The sequence below is a fragment of the Phodopus roborovskii genome, unplaced genomic scaffold, assembly GCF_943737965.1.
Source record: "Phodopus roborovskii unplaced genomic scaffold, PHOROB, whole genome shotgun sequence".
NCBI lineage: Eukaryota > Metazoa > Chordata > Mammalia > Rodentia > Cricetidae > Phodopus > Phodopus roborovskii.
This window is the reverse complement of record NW_026126682.1, coordinates 3,848,416-3,863,218: the sequence shown is the minus strand read 5'-3', so window position 1 is coordinate 3,863,218 and position 14,803 is coordinate 3,848,416. Positions and strand designations below refer to the sequence as shown.

At 36.5% G+C, this 14,803-nt stretch overlaps 1 protein-coding gene across 3 annotated transcripts in view; it reads right to left on the bottom strand.

Annotated features, from left to right (window-relative positions):
* Positions 1–14,803, bottom strand: part of Dmtf1 (cyclin D binding myb like transcription factor 1) — a 46,723-nt gene that overhangs the window by 6,176 nt on the left and 25,744 nt on the right. For 2 of the 3 annotated variants that reach the window (XM_051174597.1, XM_051174599.1), the window contains 8 exons: positions 13,010–13,124; positions 12,098–12,174; positions 8,052–8,209; positions 6,838–6,870; positions 5,906–6,015; positions 4,632–4,860; positions 3,513–3,664; positions 1,983–2,192 (listed from right to left, as the gene is read on the bottom strand). In XM_051174597.1, coding sequence (XP_051030554.1) covers positions 1,983–2,192; positions 3,513–3,664; positions 4,632–4,860; positions 5,906–6,015; positions 6,838–6,870; positions 8,052–8,209; positions 12,098–12,174; positions 13,010–13,124 — 1,084 coding nt within the window. The remainder of the gene's footprint in view (positions 1–1,982; positions 2,193–3,512; positions 3,665–4,631; positions 4,861–5,905; positions 6,016–6,837; positions 6,871–8,051; positions 8,210–12,097; positions 12,175–13,009; positions 13,125–14,803) is intronic. The other variant, XM_051174598.1, reaches the window with a different exon arrangement.

Here is a 14,803-nt window from a genome sequence, read left to right as displayed (position 1 = left end):
GAATGAATCATTTGCCTGCAAACCTGAAGTTACAGAATGGACTTATCTGCTGGGATGGCACAAAGATCAGACGTACAAACACAACAGCTAACTTTAGCCTACTGCCAGTTGAACCATGCCCACCCATGTTTTTTTATGGTTGTTTTTACACCTCATAGAAAGCAATAGTGTTATCGTAAGGCTTATAAGCCAAAGATATTATCAGAACCATATGAGAGGTTTGCTATAACTCTTGGTGTGTATCTGGAAGTATTTTAAGTGTTAGGAAGCAAGAGGAATATACCAAGACTAATCTAGAAAGAGAAAAAGAAAGGAACTTAGATTAACAAAACTTTCTGGAAATTTTAATAAGCACTACAGATGTGGGCTAGCACGTTAGGTATTAGTTCTAGTAACCTTGCCTTTTCCATGGCCACTGGAAAGTGACTGTCCTTCCTATATAGTTATGAGGAACAAAGCAATTTTAAAATCAAAAGAATATATGATAATTTTTTTCAGAGCAAAATCAAGAGACTGGGGTGAGAATGCTAACAATAATGAGTGGGATACAAAACTCTTACTATACTCACATACCTTGCTGGAAGTAATAAAATACTCTTAAAAAGAGATGGTATGAATGAATATTAAGTTTCTATTTATAAAATATTTGCTGTCTTCCTAATGGATAATGTCATCCTAATGACAGCTAACATTATCTATGCACAATTTATACTCAATAATAGCTCATCTATTTAGGCTAGGAACTCCTGCTACTTTGCAATTCTTAAACTATAAAATAAAAAACATGGGAGGGCCAAATAAAGAGTAAGGCATGTCATTAGTACAAATGTCTCCAAAGCAGCTTTGTTTTGTGGTGCAGGTGATCAAACCCTGGGCTTCACCCATTCAAGGCAAGTGCAATCCCCCCTCAAAGGTACCTTTGATAGTAATTACATACAGATATATGGTGCTCATAGTATCAATAGGTACCCAGTGTTTGTCAATGAGGGCATGGTGTGTGTGGGTGTGTGTGTGTGTGTTTATGTTCGTCCTAATGACGGAAAGCACTATTAGCATCTTGTAGATGAGGTCAAGAAACACTGAGCATATTGTAATTGGAGGGTATCCTGCAAAGACTTACTCAAAATGCAATAAATAATAAAATGCCCAAGTGTAAACAAGGAAGTGTATACTTATGGGCAATAATCTTTTCATAGGCAAACAGCATCATGTAGGACCACCACCACCACCAAAAAAAAAAGGGAGGGGGAGGGGAGGCTAATGGTAAAGGTAGTTCCAAGCATTGGAACTCATTTATTTTCTGTCACTAAAATCAAAGAAATATCAGAAAGGGGGTTGGAAGGTAAACATGGAACTGAAGTGAAAAATCTTTTCTCTCTATTGCTGAGTCACTAAAGTCTTCTAAGCATAAAACTGTGACAAAGATAACCAAGATTAAAAAACACTTCCTCGTAGCAAAGTGGCCCTTTACTACCTCAAATATTTTTTGATCTTTATAAAGATCCCATTTTTAAAATACACTACCTCAGACCCACCACTATACTGTTTGTATTCTGGAGAAATTATAAATGACATATCACATTGAATACTATTTCTCTGCTTGCTAATTTTTAAAGGATGTCTTCTACTAAATAGCGATTTCATGTCACACTGAACGCTGTCTCTGCCTGGTAACTAATTTTTTAGGAAGTTTTTTTCTAATCAGTTATTTAGATGTTTATTTGATGAATTTATATAAAAATCCTTATCCTCAATTATAAAATCTAGAAAGATGATTTAGAAATACTTATAATTGTTAGGTGGCTAAACTTCCTACTGTTACACATTCATACTTGTGCAAATGTTCACTGAGTTAAACATAAAAATCCTTAGATCTCCCAATTCATCAATTTCTATCAACACTCTAGAAGACTGAAGGCATTGGAGCCATTAACTAGATCATAAGGCCCAATGGCAAGGAGTCTTGAGGTGCCAACACTTACAGACGTGGGTGATCTGGACTGGAATCTGCAACGCTGCCATGGGGCTTGGAGAGATGGCTGTATTATCTTCCAAGCGGGCGACTCTGATCTGAACATGCTGTACACTGGAATTGCAATTACTGTTTGGAACTCCAGATCCTGATTTATTCTCCAAAAGCACTGGGTTGTTTTTTTGGTTTTCATGTAACTGTTTAAGACCTTTTATTAAGACTGAAGGGAGATGGGTAGACAAAAAGAACATTGACTCTCTGACAGACCACCATCTAAGCATCAAGGGAATAGGGTGGGAAGAGGGCAAGGAGGGAAAGTATTTGGATTAAATAGTTGTATACTGCACATGAGAACTGTTAAAATAATAAAAAATATTCAAACTAAAGCCTGTCTTTAAATCTTTGGAAACATCCATATAAGAAATTAAAAAGGGATTAAAATTTTTTTTGGAGATGGTAGTGGTCTTGCTATGTTGCCCAGGTTGGTCTCCAATTGTTGGTCCTAGTGATCCTATAACTCCGCCCCTCAAGCAGTCTGGACTTAAGAGACATGTGTCACCATGTATGCCCAGACTTTAGAAATTACTGAAAGCATACCATTCTTGCCATCTGAATTATAACCAAATGGAAACAGAGGACATTGTTAAGGACATGGAAATAAAACATCTTCTGTGTCCTAGGGCTTTTGGCAGAACTGTTTAGAGAGACTACCGGTAATGTTAACACATTGTTTCTATTTTTAAATGAACAATGCATTCTTCCACCAATGACTCAAGGGCTGCACTTGACTGCCAAACACTGGTACTCAAGGTCTTTCACAAGAGTTGTTCATGGGTTCCTTACTCTAGATTTTGCTCTTTCTGATGGGTGTCAGGGGGACAATGTCTCAGTCTCTAGTGATCTGCCTGCCTTTGCTTTGTAAGCACTGGGATTACAGGTGTGAACCACGATGTCCAGCTCTTTCACAATCATCTATATTAATCATCTGTAATTGGGAATTCAAATCCTCAGCATTGAATGTTTTGAAAACTGCAAGTTGGAGTATCATTAGAGGAGAAATGTGTTTGGTAACCTCAAGCAGAGAGATTGTGTAACTTGAGTTAGCAACTAAATGCAAAAACGGCAATGGGATGACAAATCTTAAAGCAAATTCAGTTTAAGATCCCTGGAAACCCAGAGAGCCTGTTTTCTACAATATATGGTACCAGACTTTTCCCCATATAACACACTTAGCTAAGGTAGCTAAAATTATACAACTCATTTTTGAGGAAGGTTTGTATTTAAATGAAAGCATGTAAAATTTATTCCCTCTTTATAGTTTATGTGGAAGAATAAGAATATGTATAAATGTGTCCCCCCACCCCTTTACAGGCTTTGGGAATTACTAATCACATGCATTCTTCTGTAGGGCAGAAAAGACAACTACTAAAAGAAATAGGGCAAGTTAAGTGGAAATCTGCCACAATAGCCTTCACTTGAGGCAAAGAACTTCTAACCACTAACTTTTTAGAAGTAATACTGTAAACAAGTAGTACATTACCAGGAAACGAAACATCCTTATGGTTTGCAATTTGCCTTTTGATGGTCCACCATTTACTTCGAAGCCACTGTGGTGAACGGACACTGCTCCATCCCTCAGCTAAAAGATCCCAATTTATGTCATTTTCATCGGCTACATCAAGCTCTGCTATCCTACAGATTACAAAATAAATTTGTTAGATCTTAAATTTATTTACATACCCCTTCTTAGTACAGGTAATAGGACCAGCAATCAGGTTAAGACAATGAGGTACCATTATTTAAGCAAAAGGACTGAGCAGTAAAGTGCAACCACGGTACTGTAAGGGTAGAAGCAGACGAAGCAACATGAAGGAAAGGGAGCAGGCTAGAAATTACAACCAGATGAAGGGCAGGTTTGATTGTACACGCAGTATTGCAATGTTCACAGTTTGTTCTTCTGGTTTTTCAAGACAGGGTTTCAGCATAGCCCTGGCTGTCCTGGAACTCACTCTGCCGACCAGGGTGTTCTGAATTCTCAGAGATCTGCTTGCCTCTGCCTCCCAAGTGCTGGAGTTGGGATTAAAGGTAAACATCACCACCTCCCAGCTGTAGTTTGTTTTTTTAAATAAATTATTTCTTGGCTCTAAGCTAAACATGTTCTAAACATGTTTAGAAATTCATCATATTAAAAAATGATTTAGTTGAGAAACAACTTATCCTCCAGTTACCCCCTCACCAAGTATCTTAAAGCTGTGTTCTGAATTTGTGTGAGGCAGAAGTGCTTACTTTGATCTAGCTTGATGGTGTGTGTGACCATTAGACTAGGTCCTCATCGCCAACTTTAGTACAGTACCCACAGACTAAAGAGACCCTTACTCTACCACATTCCCACAGGCTAGGGCTGGGGCTAACTGGTGGGATGATGAGAAACCACCACCACCGCCTATGTCTCTGCACCCAATCTAATACTTCGCTTGAGCACTAAATCTTTATAAAGGAAAAAAACAGCTCCATATAAAGTACGCAGGGCCTTTTAAACATGGCTCTCCATAGAAAGGCTGCTTTTCATTAGGAATAAAAGGAAATCAAGAGGAAAGTCCATCAAGACATCTATAGAAATGAAGCAGGCTTTTCTTGCTAAAAAACATGGAACACAAACCTTAGGATGAGATTGATTTCATCTTCCTTGGTCCATTCAGTACCTCCACTCTGTTTCCAGTTCAGGTAGTTGAGCCATTTAGAACGGCATTGCTTTTCTGAGCGGGTACCCACTCTTTCAGCTACAGCTGCCCAAGACACTCCCTGTGTGACGATGTCACCAGGCTCTGTGCTTGTTAATTCATGAACCACCTCTGCAAGTCTCTTTTCCTCCTCTTCTGTCCATTTCCCTGAGAAGGAAAATCATTCAGATACACTGTTATCTTCTCAACCATTACAGGATCCAGCCCTGTATGACCAAGTTCCAATGCAAAGGATGAGCTCCTGGGTAGAACAGTTTATCTTGCAACAACACTCAGATGGGAAAATTGCTTGTACTCACTAGCTCACAGAAGCTCTGGAGCTTCATTTAAAGCTTCTGCTTCATTCCTAAAGCTAGCCACACCAAAGAATGAGTGTCGGTGAGATTTCATGTTTTTGCTGTTTTACTTACTGGTAACAACATCAGGGAGGTAGAGGACATATTCTTGATTTTACTTTAAGTAGGTAAGGGGTAAAGAAAAAGACCATTTAGAATCTGAAGCTAAACAAGAACATGAATTATGGATCCTTCAGAAACATTAAAACCAAAGGAGACCTATGAGAACACTTACTCTAACCTCTGTTTTACAGAGGTATTAAGGCTTAGAAAGTTAAGACAATGGCAGAGTTTCTATATAAAATTGTTTAATCAGAAACTGGCTTGATACTTATCTTCAGTTCATTTATATATGTTAAGAAGTATATGAGTCTGGCCAAGACACAGAAAAACTAATAATCATAAATTTATTTATGGAAAAATATAACTCAGGTTGGAGATTCACAAAACTATATCCCAACCACTGAAAGACAGGCAGGTTTTTCCTGCTCTGGGAGTTCCCTGAGCCTGAAGTTGTCACAAACACAGGCTGTTCTAAGTTCAGTTAGATGGGCTTATATCAAAATTACTTCTGTGTGTCTTAAGCAATGCTTTACCATGTAGAGTAGCTCTGAACTGACATAAAACTGCAGCACAATTGTCTGAAAATGAAGTGTTGCTATGTCCTTGTTATCAATGTTCAGTGTTACTAGATTTGAAAGCACAAAACCCTATTGGTTTTATCTATTAAACTGGAAGAAAAAAACACAAAAGACTAGGAAATGATTGTTTAAATGAAGATGAATAGCACACAGTGTCTGCAAGGGCAGGAGGTGCAGAGTGACCAGGCAAGTCCCCACAGCACAGCTCTCACACACCTGTGTTGCAGGTATCCTTCATCAGTCGGCAGCGGTCTTTGACAGAAGAGGCACTTCTTCCTAGGGCCGCCCCTATTGTTGCCCAGTCATTGCCATGCTTTATCCGGAGCCTAGAACAAGAGTCTGCCAATCAGCATTTGGTTCAATTGTTTTCTCCCTTTTAATTTCATCACTTATTCTTCATTCTTCTTCTTCCCTTTTGACTGGTTTGCAAGTTGTGGGCAGCAATACTTTTGAGAGCCAAAGTTTGAAAGTGTGGCCTTTTATTGGGGTCCACAGTTGTCTGTGGGTGAAAAAAAAAACAGGCAGCAATTGCCCTTTTCCTGGGTCAGAGAAGAAATAGATAACTTGGATATGTGTTCAAAAAAGACCAAATTTCCCCTCAGGTTATTGACACAAATCCCAGGCATGCCCCAAAGTTTTTCCATTTGAGCATATTCCTAACAACTCTTCTTTAGACATCTAAGAAGTCCAACAAATCTTCATAAAGAGGATCTACCTCCAATCTTCTTCAGAGATACATAACCTGCCACACTGTATCCATAGCTATAGCTCAAAGAAGCAACATAAGCTTCTGGAGATACAGCCCTTACCAGGTATTGCCAGCCAGACATTCAAGGCAACATTCACCAGGTCGATCTTATATCAAGCCTTTGATTCTGGTAATAATTCCCTAAATGTAGTGTACAGGCCACTGAAAACATCCATTTAATTTTTTTTTGGATTCCCTGTTAGTGGTATCACCAAACACCTGGTGACTGATAACAGGATACTAATTTGTTTATTATGGGCATACTAATATTTAACTTCTAACAGAAATTCATGCTTTAAACCAGTCTGCCAATAAGCTCAAAATTTTGAATTTAAAGAATTAAAAATAAGACAAAAAGCCAAATAATCACAATCAATGAAAACAAAAACTGAGAACTTACTCCTTGAGTTTTTCAATTTCTTCAGGAGTGTATCTAGAAATTCAGAACAATAGAAAATAAATTAATTAAATACAGAATGCTAAAAACATTACCAAAATCCAGTTTTATTTAGAGATCTGAACATTAAACGTTATAGCATGTGATTAATATTAGTATTGTTTTAAAGTGACTTCTTAAAAGTTAAAATAGATGCTTTCTACATTCTTAAAAAAGAAAAAACCCAGTAATTAGTTTTAGCTATCATTTTCTCTATGGAAGTCCAATATTTAAAATATCCACCTGTCTCATGTTACCTAGTTGTTCCTTTAGTTCAAAGTTAGGTCCAAGGACTCTGAAATCACAACTACTCCAATAGACTTATGGATAATATAGTACACAGTAAAGAGAGAAAAAAATCATTTGTTTTTCTAGCCAGGCATAGATACTATATCAATTCTTTTTATTTCTATAGCCAATGCAATGTTCTTTTTATACATTAAAAAAAAAAAAAAGCCATTTATCTGAAAATTATGTAAGGCTGTCTACTTTTTAACTATTTGTACTACATGGAAGATTTTTTTGAAAGTTAAGTCATTTATTCTTGAGCCAAAAAATTGTTTTTGCCCACTCTCATAAAACAGTAAGTTGATTCCCTTCAGGTTTCAAATGTATTTTTCACTGGTAGCCTGCTGACAGGATAGAGGAAATCAGCACTGGGAGCTCAATAGTGTCTACCAGGTCATACTAATGTCACCTAAAATCCCAGCCAGCGACAAAAGCATCAGCAACATCACAGAATCATTCCATTGAACAATTCTCACTGTAGCAGAAAAGTATTCATCATTGCTAGCCAAGTTAATTTCTACTCATTTAAAAGTAAACGAAGTCACTAACCTGGTATACTATAGTCTCAAATCAAACAGGAAATAAATGCTATCAACAAATCTGGAGTTCTTTTAACACTTCCCACATCTTTAATCGTCCCAAGTTTTAATTTCTACAAAGCAAACTCTGACATAGTAAATTCAATCAAGTTAATCTAAGTAAGGTAGTTCGGATTTCTCATTTTTAAATGAGTCCTTATTATGAGATTTCACCACATACTAACACTTCTAGGATAAAATTAACAATAAGGATTCACAGCTGCTTCCACTTCAGGAATGAACTAAAACTAAAAAAATGGCAGTTCCTCGTCTCTTTCCCTGGTTACAGGAAAACATTACAGGTTTTCATACTTTCCCACATGGTTCCTGTCGTCATACATGCGCAGCACTCTTCTATAAACTGCAAACAAAGGCCGGTTCAGCCCCCACGCTATGGTCCTGTAGAAATCTTTTCTTTCGTCTTTTGACATCTCAAAGATGATTTCTGTAGCATCTTTTATTCCGCGTGCCTAAATAGGTTACATTTCTTTGATTTAGGGATTTCCGATACAATGCATGGGGATATACTGTGCTTTTTAAACTAGTTTTAATGTTAAAAGTCAACAATGACATTCAAAAAAAGACTATTGCTAGTAAGCCTAAACTTTAAATAAACTTTAAAAGTGTTGTAATAGTTCAAGGGATACTTCAGGGCACCGAAAATGAACTATCTAATTCAAACAACTCAAGTTTCTGTTTAAAATTTATAAAAACTAAAAATAATCATGAAACGAAGAAATTCAGAAGAGCAAAATTAATCACTAGCAATCAAATACACTGAAAGATAAGTTTAAAGCTCATTCTTTGAAAGGATCAATTAGGAATAAATTTTGAAATGACACATTTCTGGCCAAACTAAAAGGCACAAATACTAGAGAGGAAAGAAATGTGACCTAAGTAGAGACAAAACAGAGATTAACAACAAATGAGCATTATGAACAATTTTATAAGTATGAATTGACCAAAAGAAAAGAAAATGACCAAACTCCTAAAAATAGTCAACTTACCAAAATGGATTCTGGAAAAGATAGAAAATCAGAGACATAAACCAGAAAATTAAAAAAAAAAAAAAAAAAAAATCTGTTACTATTAATCATACCGTAATAAAAGTGCCAGATCCAAGTGATATTATGAATAAATACTACCAAACATTTTAGAAAAAAATATGTGTGGTGATAATTTCTGATTTTATTAGGCTAAAGTAACATCAATGACATAGCCCAATGAGGAAAATTTCAGAAGACCATTTGGGTCACGGCTCAAAGCTTAGTCATTACAAACAGCCCTGAAGTCCCACAGTTAGTACAGAACCATCCATGATGCACTGGAAAATGGGGCCATTCTGGCAGAGGCTGGTCAAATTTCAAAATATGGAGAAAATACCATAAATGATAAAACTCGTACTGAATCATGGTTAGCTATAGACCTGATAAAGTAACATATCATAAATACATACTTGACAAGATTGTCATGTATATAGATAGCTAAAAGGTTGAGAAAAAAAAAAAACAAAGAAGCTCTTTATCAAGCTGCTAAATATCAAATCAATAACTTGCATTTCTATACAAAGTTTATGAAAGTCTTCTATGGAGAATATAGAATACAGAACTTAAAAAAACATTATAATTCTTACAAAGTGAGTCAGTGTAATTCCAATAAAAAGTTCTATCAGGATTTTATTCTGTACAAACTAAGTTTGTAACAGAAGAGGGCTAAAAATAGTCAAGACATTCACGAAGGGGCTTGCCCTGTCAGGTATTAGACCATTCAGGCTAGCGTTACATACTAGTACAGGTAACGTGATAACAGAAAGATAAGCTAGAAGGAACTTGGAAAAAAAGATGTTCATACTGTAAAAAATGCTAGGGAAAGTGTCATCCATACACAAAAAGAACTGAAGCCCTATTTCATATTAGTTTGGAATGAGGAGGATTAAATGTAAATTTATAAAACATGAACAAGACAATAAATAAGAATAGGTTCATATCTACGAGATGCTATCTTACACAAGCATGCAAAAATCAAGTTTAAATGAAAAAATGATATCGAAATTAAGAATGTTTGTCCATTAAATGTTATTCGAAGAGAAGGCAAAGACAGGTCCTAAATTTTGACAAGGTATCCATAGATGACCTATAAACTTTTAATATATACCAAATATTATGAACATCTAGCAGAGAACAAAAACAAAATCCATAGCAAAATGCGTAGAAAATACAAAGAGGAATTTAAAAATAACACAAAGGTCAATAAGCATCTACAATAATTTTACTTGAAAATCAACAGCATAAATCTAAAAAGAATGAATATAAGCAATTCCTATATAATGAGCAATCTGAAATATATCTGCATAGTAAATAGCATAAATCACAATACTGAGCAAGAAAAACAAATTATGAAATACCATATTTTTAATATAAATGTCAAAACCAAGTAAAATCACAGTGGTGCATATCTTTCAAAAAGTTTAGAATCTTTTCTAACTCATTCATACGAGTTTCAGAATTACAGGCAATAAACACAGGTAAATCCAAGCTAAATGCAAACACATGCTTGGCACTTGGGACAACATGAATTGAGCATGTTTACCCTTCTCAGTTTTGCTTGTGGCTGTTGCTTTCATTCATCATTTTGTTCAATATATGGACTGGCACTTAACTAATGAGACTTCTCTGTTTAAAAGTGGCTCTTCAGCATGGTAAGACCAAGAATGAGAAATCTTTTCAAAACTGCCTATTCCTGCCAATCCTACCATTAGTCTCCAAATGACCTAAAACCAAAACTCTTTTAAGTAATTCCAATTCTTCCTTAACCAGGACTCAGAGTACTTGCCTATCTGCTTTCTCCTGCCAGTGTGAGTTCTCGCTATTCCCACCTAGTCTGCTGTGTTCTTTTGCAGTTCTTAAATCTTAGCCAGAACCACTGAAAATAGAAGGATCCTTGGAGATCATCTACTCAAATCTGCTAGGCAATAAACCACCTTTTTAATTTCCCAAATCTGGTATTTCTTACCATGTTTTACTGCTGAATCAAGATGTTTAGCATTTTCTGGCTGCCCATGTCACCCCCCCCCTCAACCAGGTGAGCATTCAATCACTATCCAGAATACCCTCAGCTCCTCAATGTATGTGACCAGTGGACAGTTTCGTTCTCAAAACAGACTAGGCAAAGCAATTTTTGTTCATTATTTGTAGAGAACTTATAATAAAGAATGGATTTTTTTTTCTTTTTTAAAGCTTACAGTTTACAAAGCTTACCTTAGAAAGTGCAGTTAAAATTCAGTTTAGGAATATAAATCTGGTAGGCAATGATGTATTTATGTATGTCAAACAATGCTAACAGCTAAATAAAGAGGGCACACTGCTATCCCAAGCAATGTTAACAATCAACACTTCAAACTTCTGACTTTTACTCTACCTAAAAGTAAGAAGAGTATGGATCTCCACCACCAATCTAACTAAACTATCAGCTTTTCCTTAAAGTTTATTACTTCTCATTCTCTGTACAATAAAGGTCTACTTACTTGACCTGGACTTTATGCCAGTTATGCCCAGGCTACTTATCTTGTTTCCAGTTAAAGGGTTAATGTAACATGCTGGGTTGCCTGTAATCACAGTACCATAAAGGCTGAATGAGGAAGACTGCAACCAGTTTAAAGCCAGCCAGAACTACACAGTGAGTGTCAGGCTAACCCAGGCTACAAAGTAAGACCATGCCTCAAAACAAATCAAATTCTCTTTTTGCTTAATTGCTCTAATCCTGAGGATAAACAATTCTTCCCTGAATTCTTAAGGTGCAACTCATACACAGCATTTGCATGGTAGAAACCTTTCATAATTCTTCACTGTTTCCTTTTTTTCCCAGACAGTACTTATTGAGGATTCTTGTCTCCAGTGACTCCTCAAAAATTCTATATCCAATGGCTATTAGTAAAGATGACAAGAATTGCAAGACCAACAGCCTATGCAAATGAATTTAGTTGGTTAAAAAAAAAAAAAAAAAAAAAAAAAAAAGGCAATGGGACTGGTATGATTTAAGTTGAAAGAAGATGCAGACCCCAGGGTGTGGATAAGCTGAACTCACAGGCTATCTGAAAAGTAAGGAAAGGCTTAGGAAGTACAAGAAGCTATGAAGATTTCTGTCCTAATTTCACCAAGTAACTAAAGCTACATTGTGGTTAAAATTCATTTATTTAAAAAATATAATACTATACTCATAGATCTTGAAATTATTAAGGCATCAATCTTCTGTTACAAAAATCAGAGACACACTCATAGCAATGACACAGTGTTACCTGGATATTCTTGCAATCATTAGTAAACAAATTACGGAACCGTGAAAACTCTATCATGGGGTACCTTCAGATAGCGCTCAATATTGTTCATCAAAATATCAATTTCTTCCTTGGACCACATCCCCTGCTTCCATTTGTGTCCTTTAAAAGAAATTAGTGTAATATAAATAAAAGAACTATTATACAAAATACCCTTTGAGAGGAATAAAACACAACAGATTTTCTTTGTGACAAAATTGCCACTGAGAATAGAAGTGGGCTAATCTAGTTTTTCATTATCTGAAACATCCTCCAATGCAGTAATTATTGTAATCTACTGAATAAAGATAATGAAAATGATTTTTAAAGTACTACTTCTCTTGGAAGAATAAAACTGCGAGAGACAAAAAGTAAGGAGAGTCAAGTTATACTCAAAAGATTTTGGAAAAGTTTTTTTCATTAAAAAAATTAATTTTATAGGCAACAGAGTAAGCACTGAAGATAAACATAATCAGCTGGAAACCAAGTGAATGAACATTAAGAGTATCCACTACACTGTGGCTGATGTTATTCATGTGTCTCTGCATTTTTGTGCACCACTGTTTGGCTCTTTTATGACAGCTTCCCCAGCTATGCTAGTGAGTAGCATAGCACTGTAAATGCATTCCACTTAAGCTTCTAAGAGACTCTCCAACACAAGTAAGACTCACTTTCTCCTCTTACAAGCAATAACTGAATTGCCTCTTAAATGTCACCACAGTGTATCTGTTCAAAAATAACACGACAAAACTTAGTCTGTATCAGAAATAAAAATGGTAATACCTATTGTAAAATAAACGGCCTAATGGTATCATTCATGGTAAAATTTAAATCCATCAGAAAGTTCAATTCCATTACTTGGTTCCACCAAGGAAGTCTCAATTCAGAATCTTGATGACAACAAGCCTTTTTAGCCCATAGCTTCTGGTACTAGGATCCAAGGTTCAGTTTATCATACCTTTGTTTGTGAGAGAATCCTTATCTTCTTTAGTTGTAAACCATGCTTGGCTAACCGCGGAAACTTCCTCAGTACCCAAAGGAGAGATTTCATCTAGTTGATCATTCTGTAAAATCTTTAAAAAAAAAAAGAGAGCAGGGGAGCTTGATTTAATGCCCAAGTTGATTCACATTTGCTGATGGTAGGAATTATAAAATTCTAACACAATAATTCACTTTCACATATATACTATCTTTAGCATTTTATAATTTGGTGTTGTGGTACATACCTAATATCCTGGCATTTTGGGGGCTGAAGCAGGAAGATTTCAAGTTTACGCCTGGGCTATATAGTGAGATTGTTTCAGAAAATGAAAATAGGTTATTCAACTTTTATCCCTAATATCTGACTCTGGATTTTATTATTAAGACCAATTAGAACTTGTGCTACAGGGTATAGTTGTGCATGCTTTTAGTCCCAGTACTTGGGAGGTAGAGGCAGGCAGATTTCTGTTAAGTTCAAGGTCAGCTTGGCCAACAAAGCTACACAGAGAAACCTGGTCTCAAAAAACCAAAAAGATATTTCAAAATCATTTGGGTAGTTTGTATGCAAAATGAACTTTTCAATCGAGTTGACATCAGCTTCAGATAGGAAAAAGTGGTCTCCTGTCCTTGGGTGATATAACTGGGTAATATCCTCAGGGGTCATTTTCTCTCACCTAATAAAAGATTATCAGACTAAATTAAATTACTGCAAAATGACTGTCTGCTTTACTTAATTTTGAGTTAGCTTGTGAAGATAGTGTTCATAGGACTAAGATAGTGTTAGTTATCACTACACCAACATAATCTTTATACACTCATCACTGGCCAGTTTTAGTATATTCAAACTAAGTAGGCAGGAAGAAAGCTACACAGAACAGACTTGACCCTGGGCATAAAAGGAATGACATTGTAAAGAAGACATACTTGGTAATAGTGCTACTACATCATGTATGAGGCTGTCATAGGCACATTAGCATAAGGCACATTAGCTTAAGGAGAGTCGTGTGATTGGATTAACTGTCTGTCTTTCAGTTCAGTCTCTGGCCAGAATAAACTGCTATGCTAAGTCACTGCCTGGAGGAGGTAAGTTTCAAGAACAAATGGACTGTTTCTCTTATAAACAGAAAATGAACTTCTAATCTGAAGAGGAATTGGATTGCTGTGGGAGACTTGTTTGCTCTGTCCCCCGAAACTGTCAATCAACTGAACCTTACTTAATTCAGAGGAATTAATTCAGAGGAATCAGCTGATCAGAAAAAAACACTGTTTTGGTCAACTCAGATGAAGAGAAAGGGAGACAGGGAAGAAGGAAAGAACAGGGCTCAGGGGTTTCTTTGGCCTTTTTGTATCTCAGAAAAGCAGAGGGTTTTCTCTTTTTGGATCTACCAGGTTCATACCTTACTACCTGACTCTCGAGTTTTTAATAATATCAGAATAAGTTAGATAATCATTATATCTGGTACTCAACATGGGGCATTACTAAACCACATCACACCAAGGCGGTGAGCCTGCCACTGCTGTGGCCAGCTTTGTCTCCTTCCCACAGGTCTTCTGTGCCTGTTTTTTCTGGTGCTGTCTTTCTACAGTAGCCTCTGCCTGTTGCCCATCCCCGGCCCCAAATGTCACTGGGGTTATCTGTCCCACTACTGCCTATGTCCTCACTTCAGGCCACTTCCCTGCATCCCCTCCATGGGCTGTCAACCCAGGCCAGCTCTGCTGCTGCCACTGCCAGTCTCCACCTGTGTCCAGCAGCACTGAGCAGCGAGCGGCA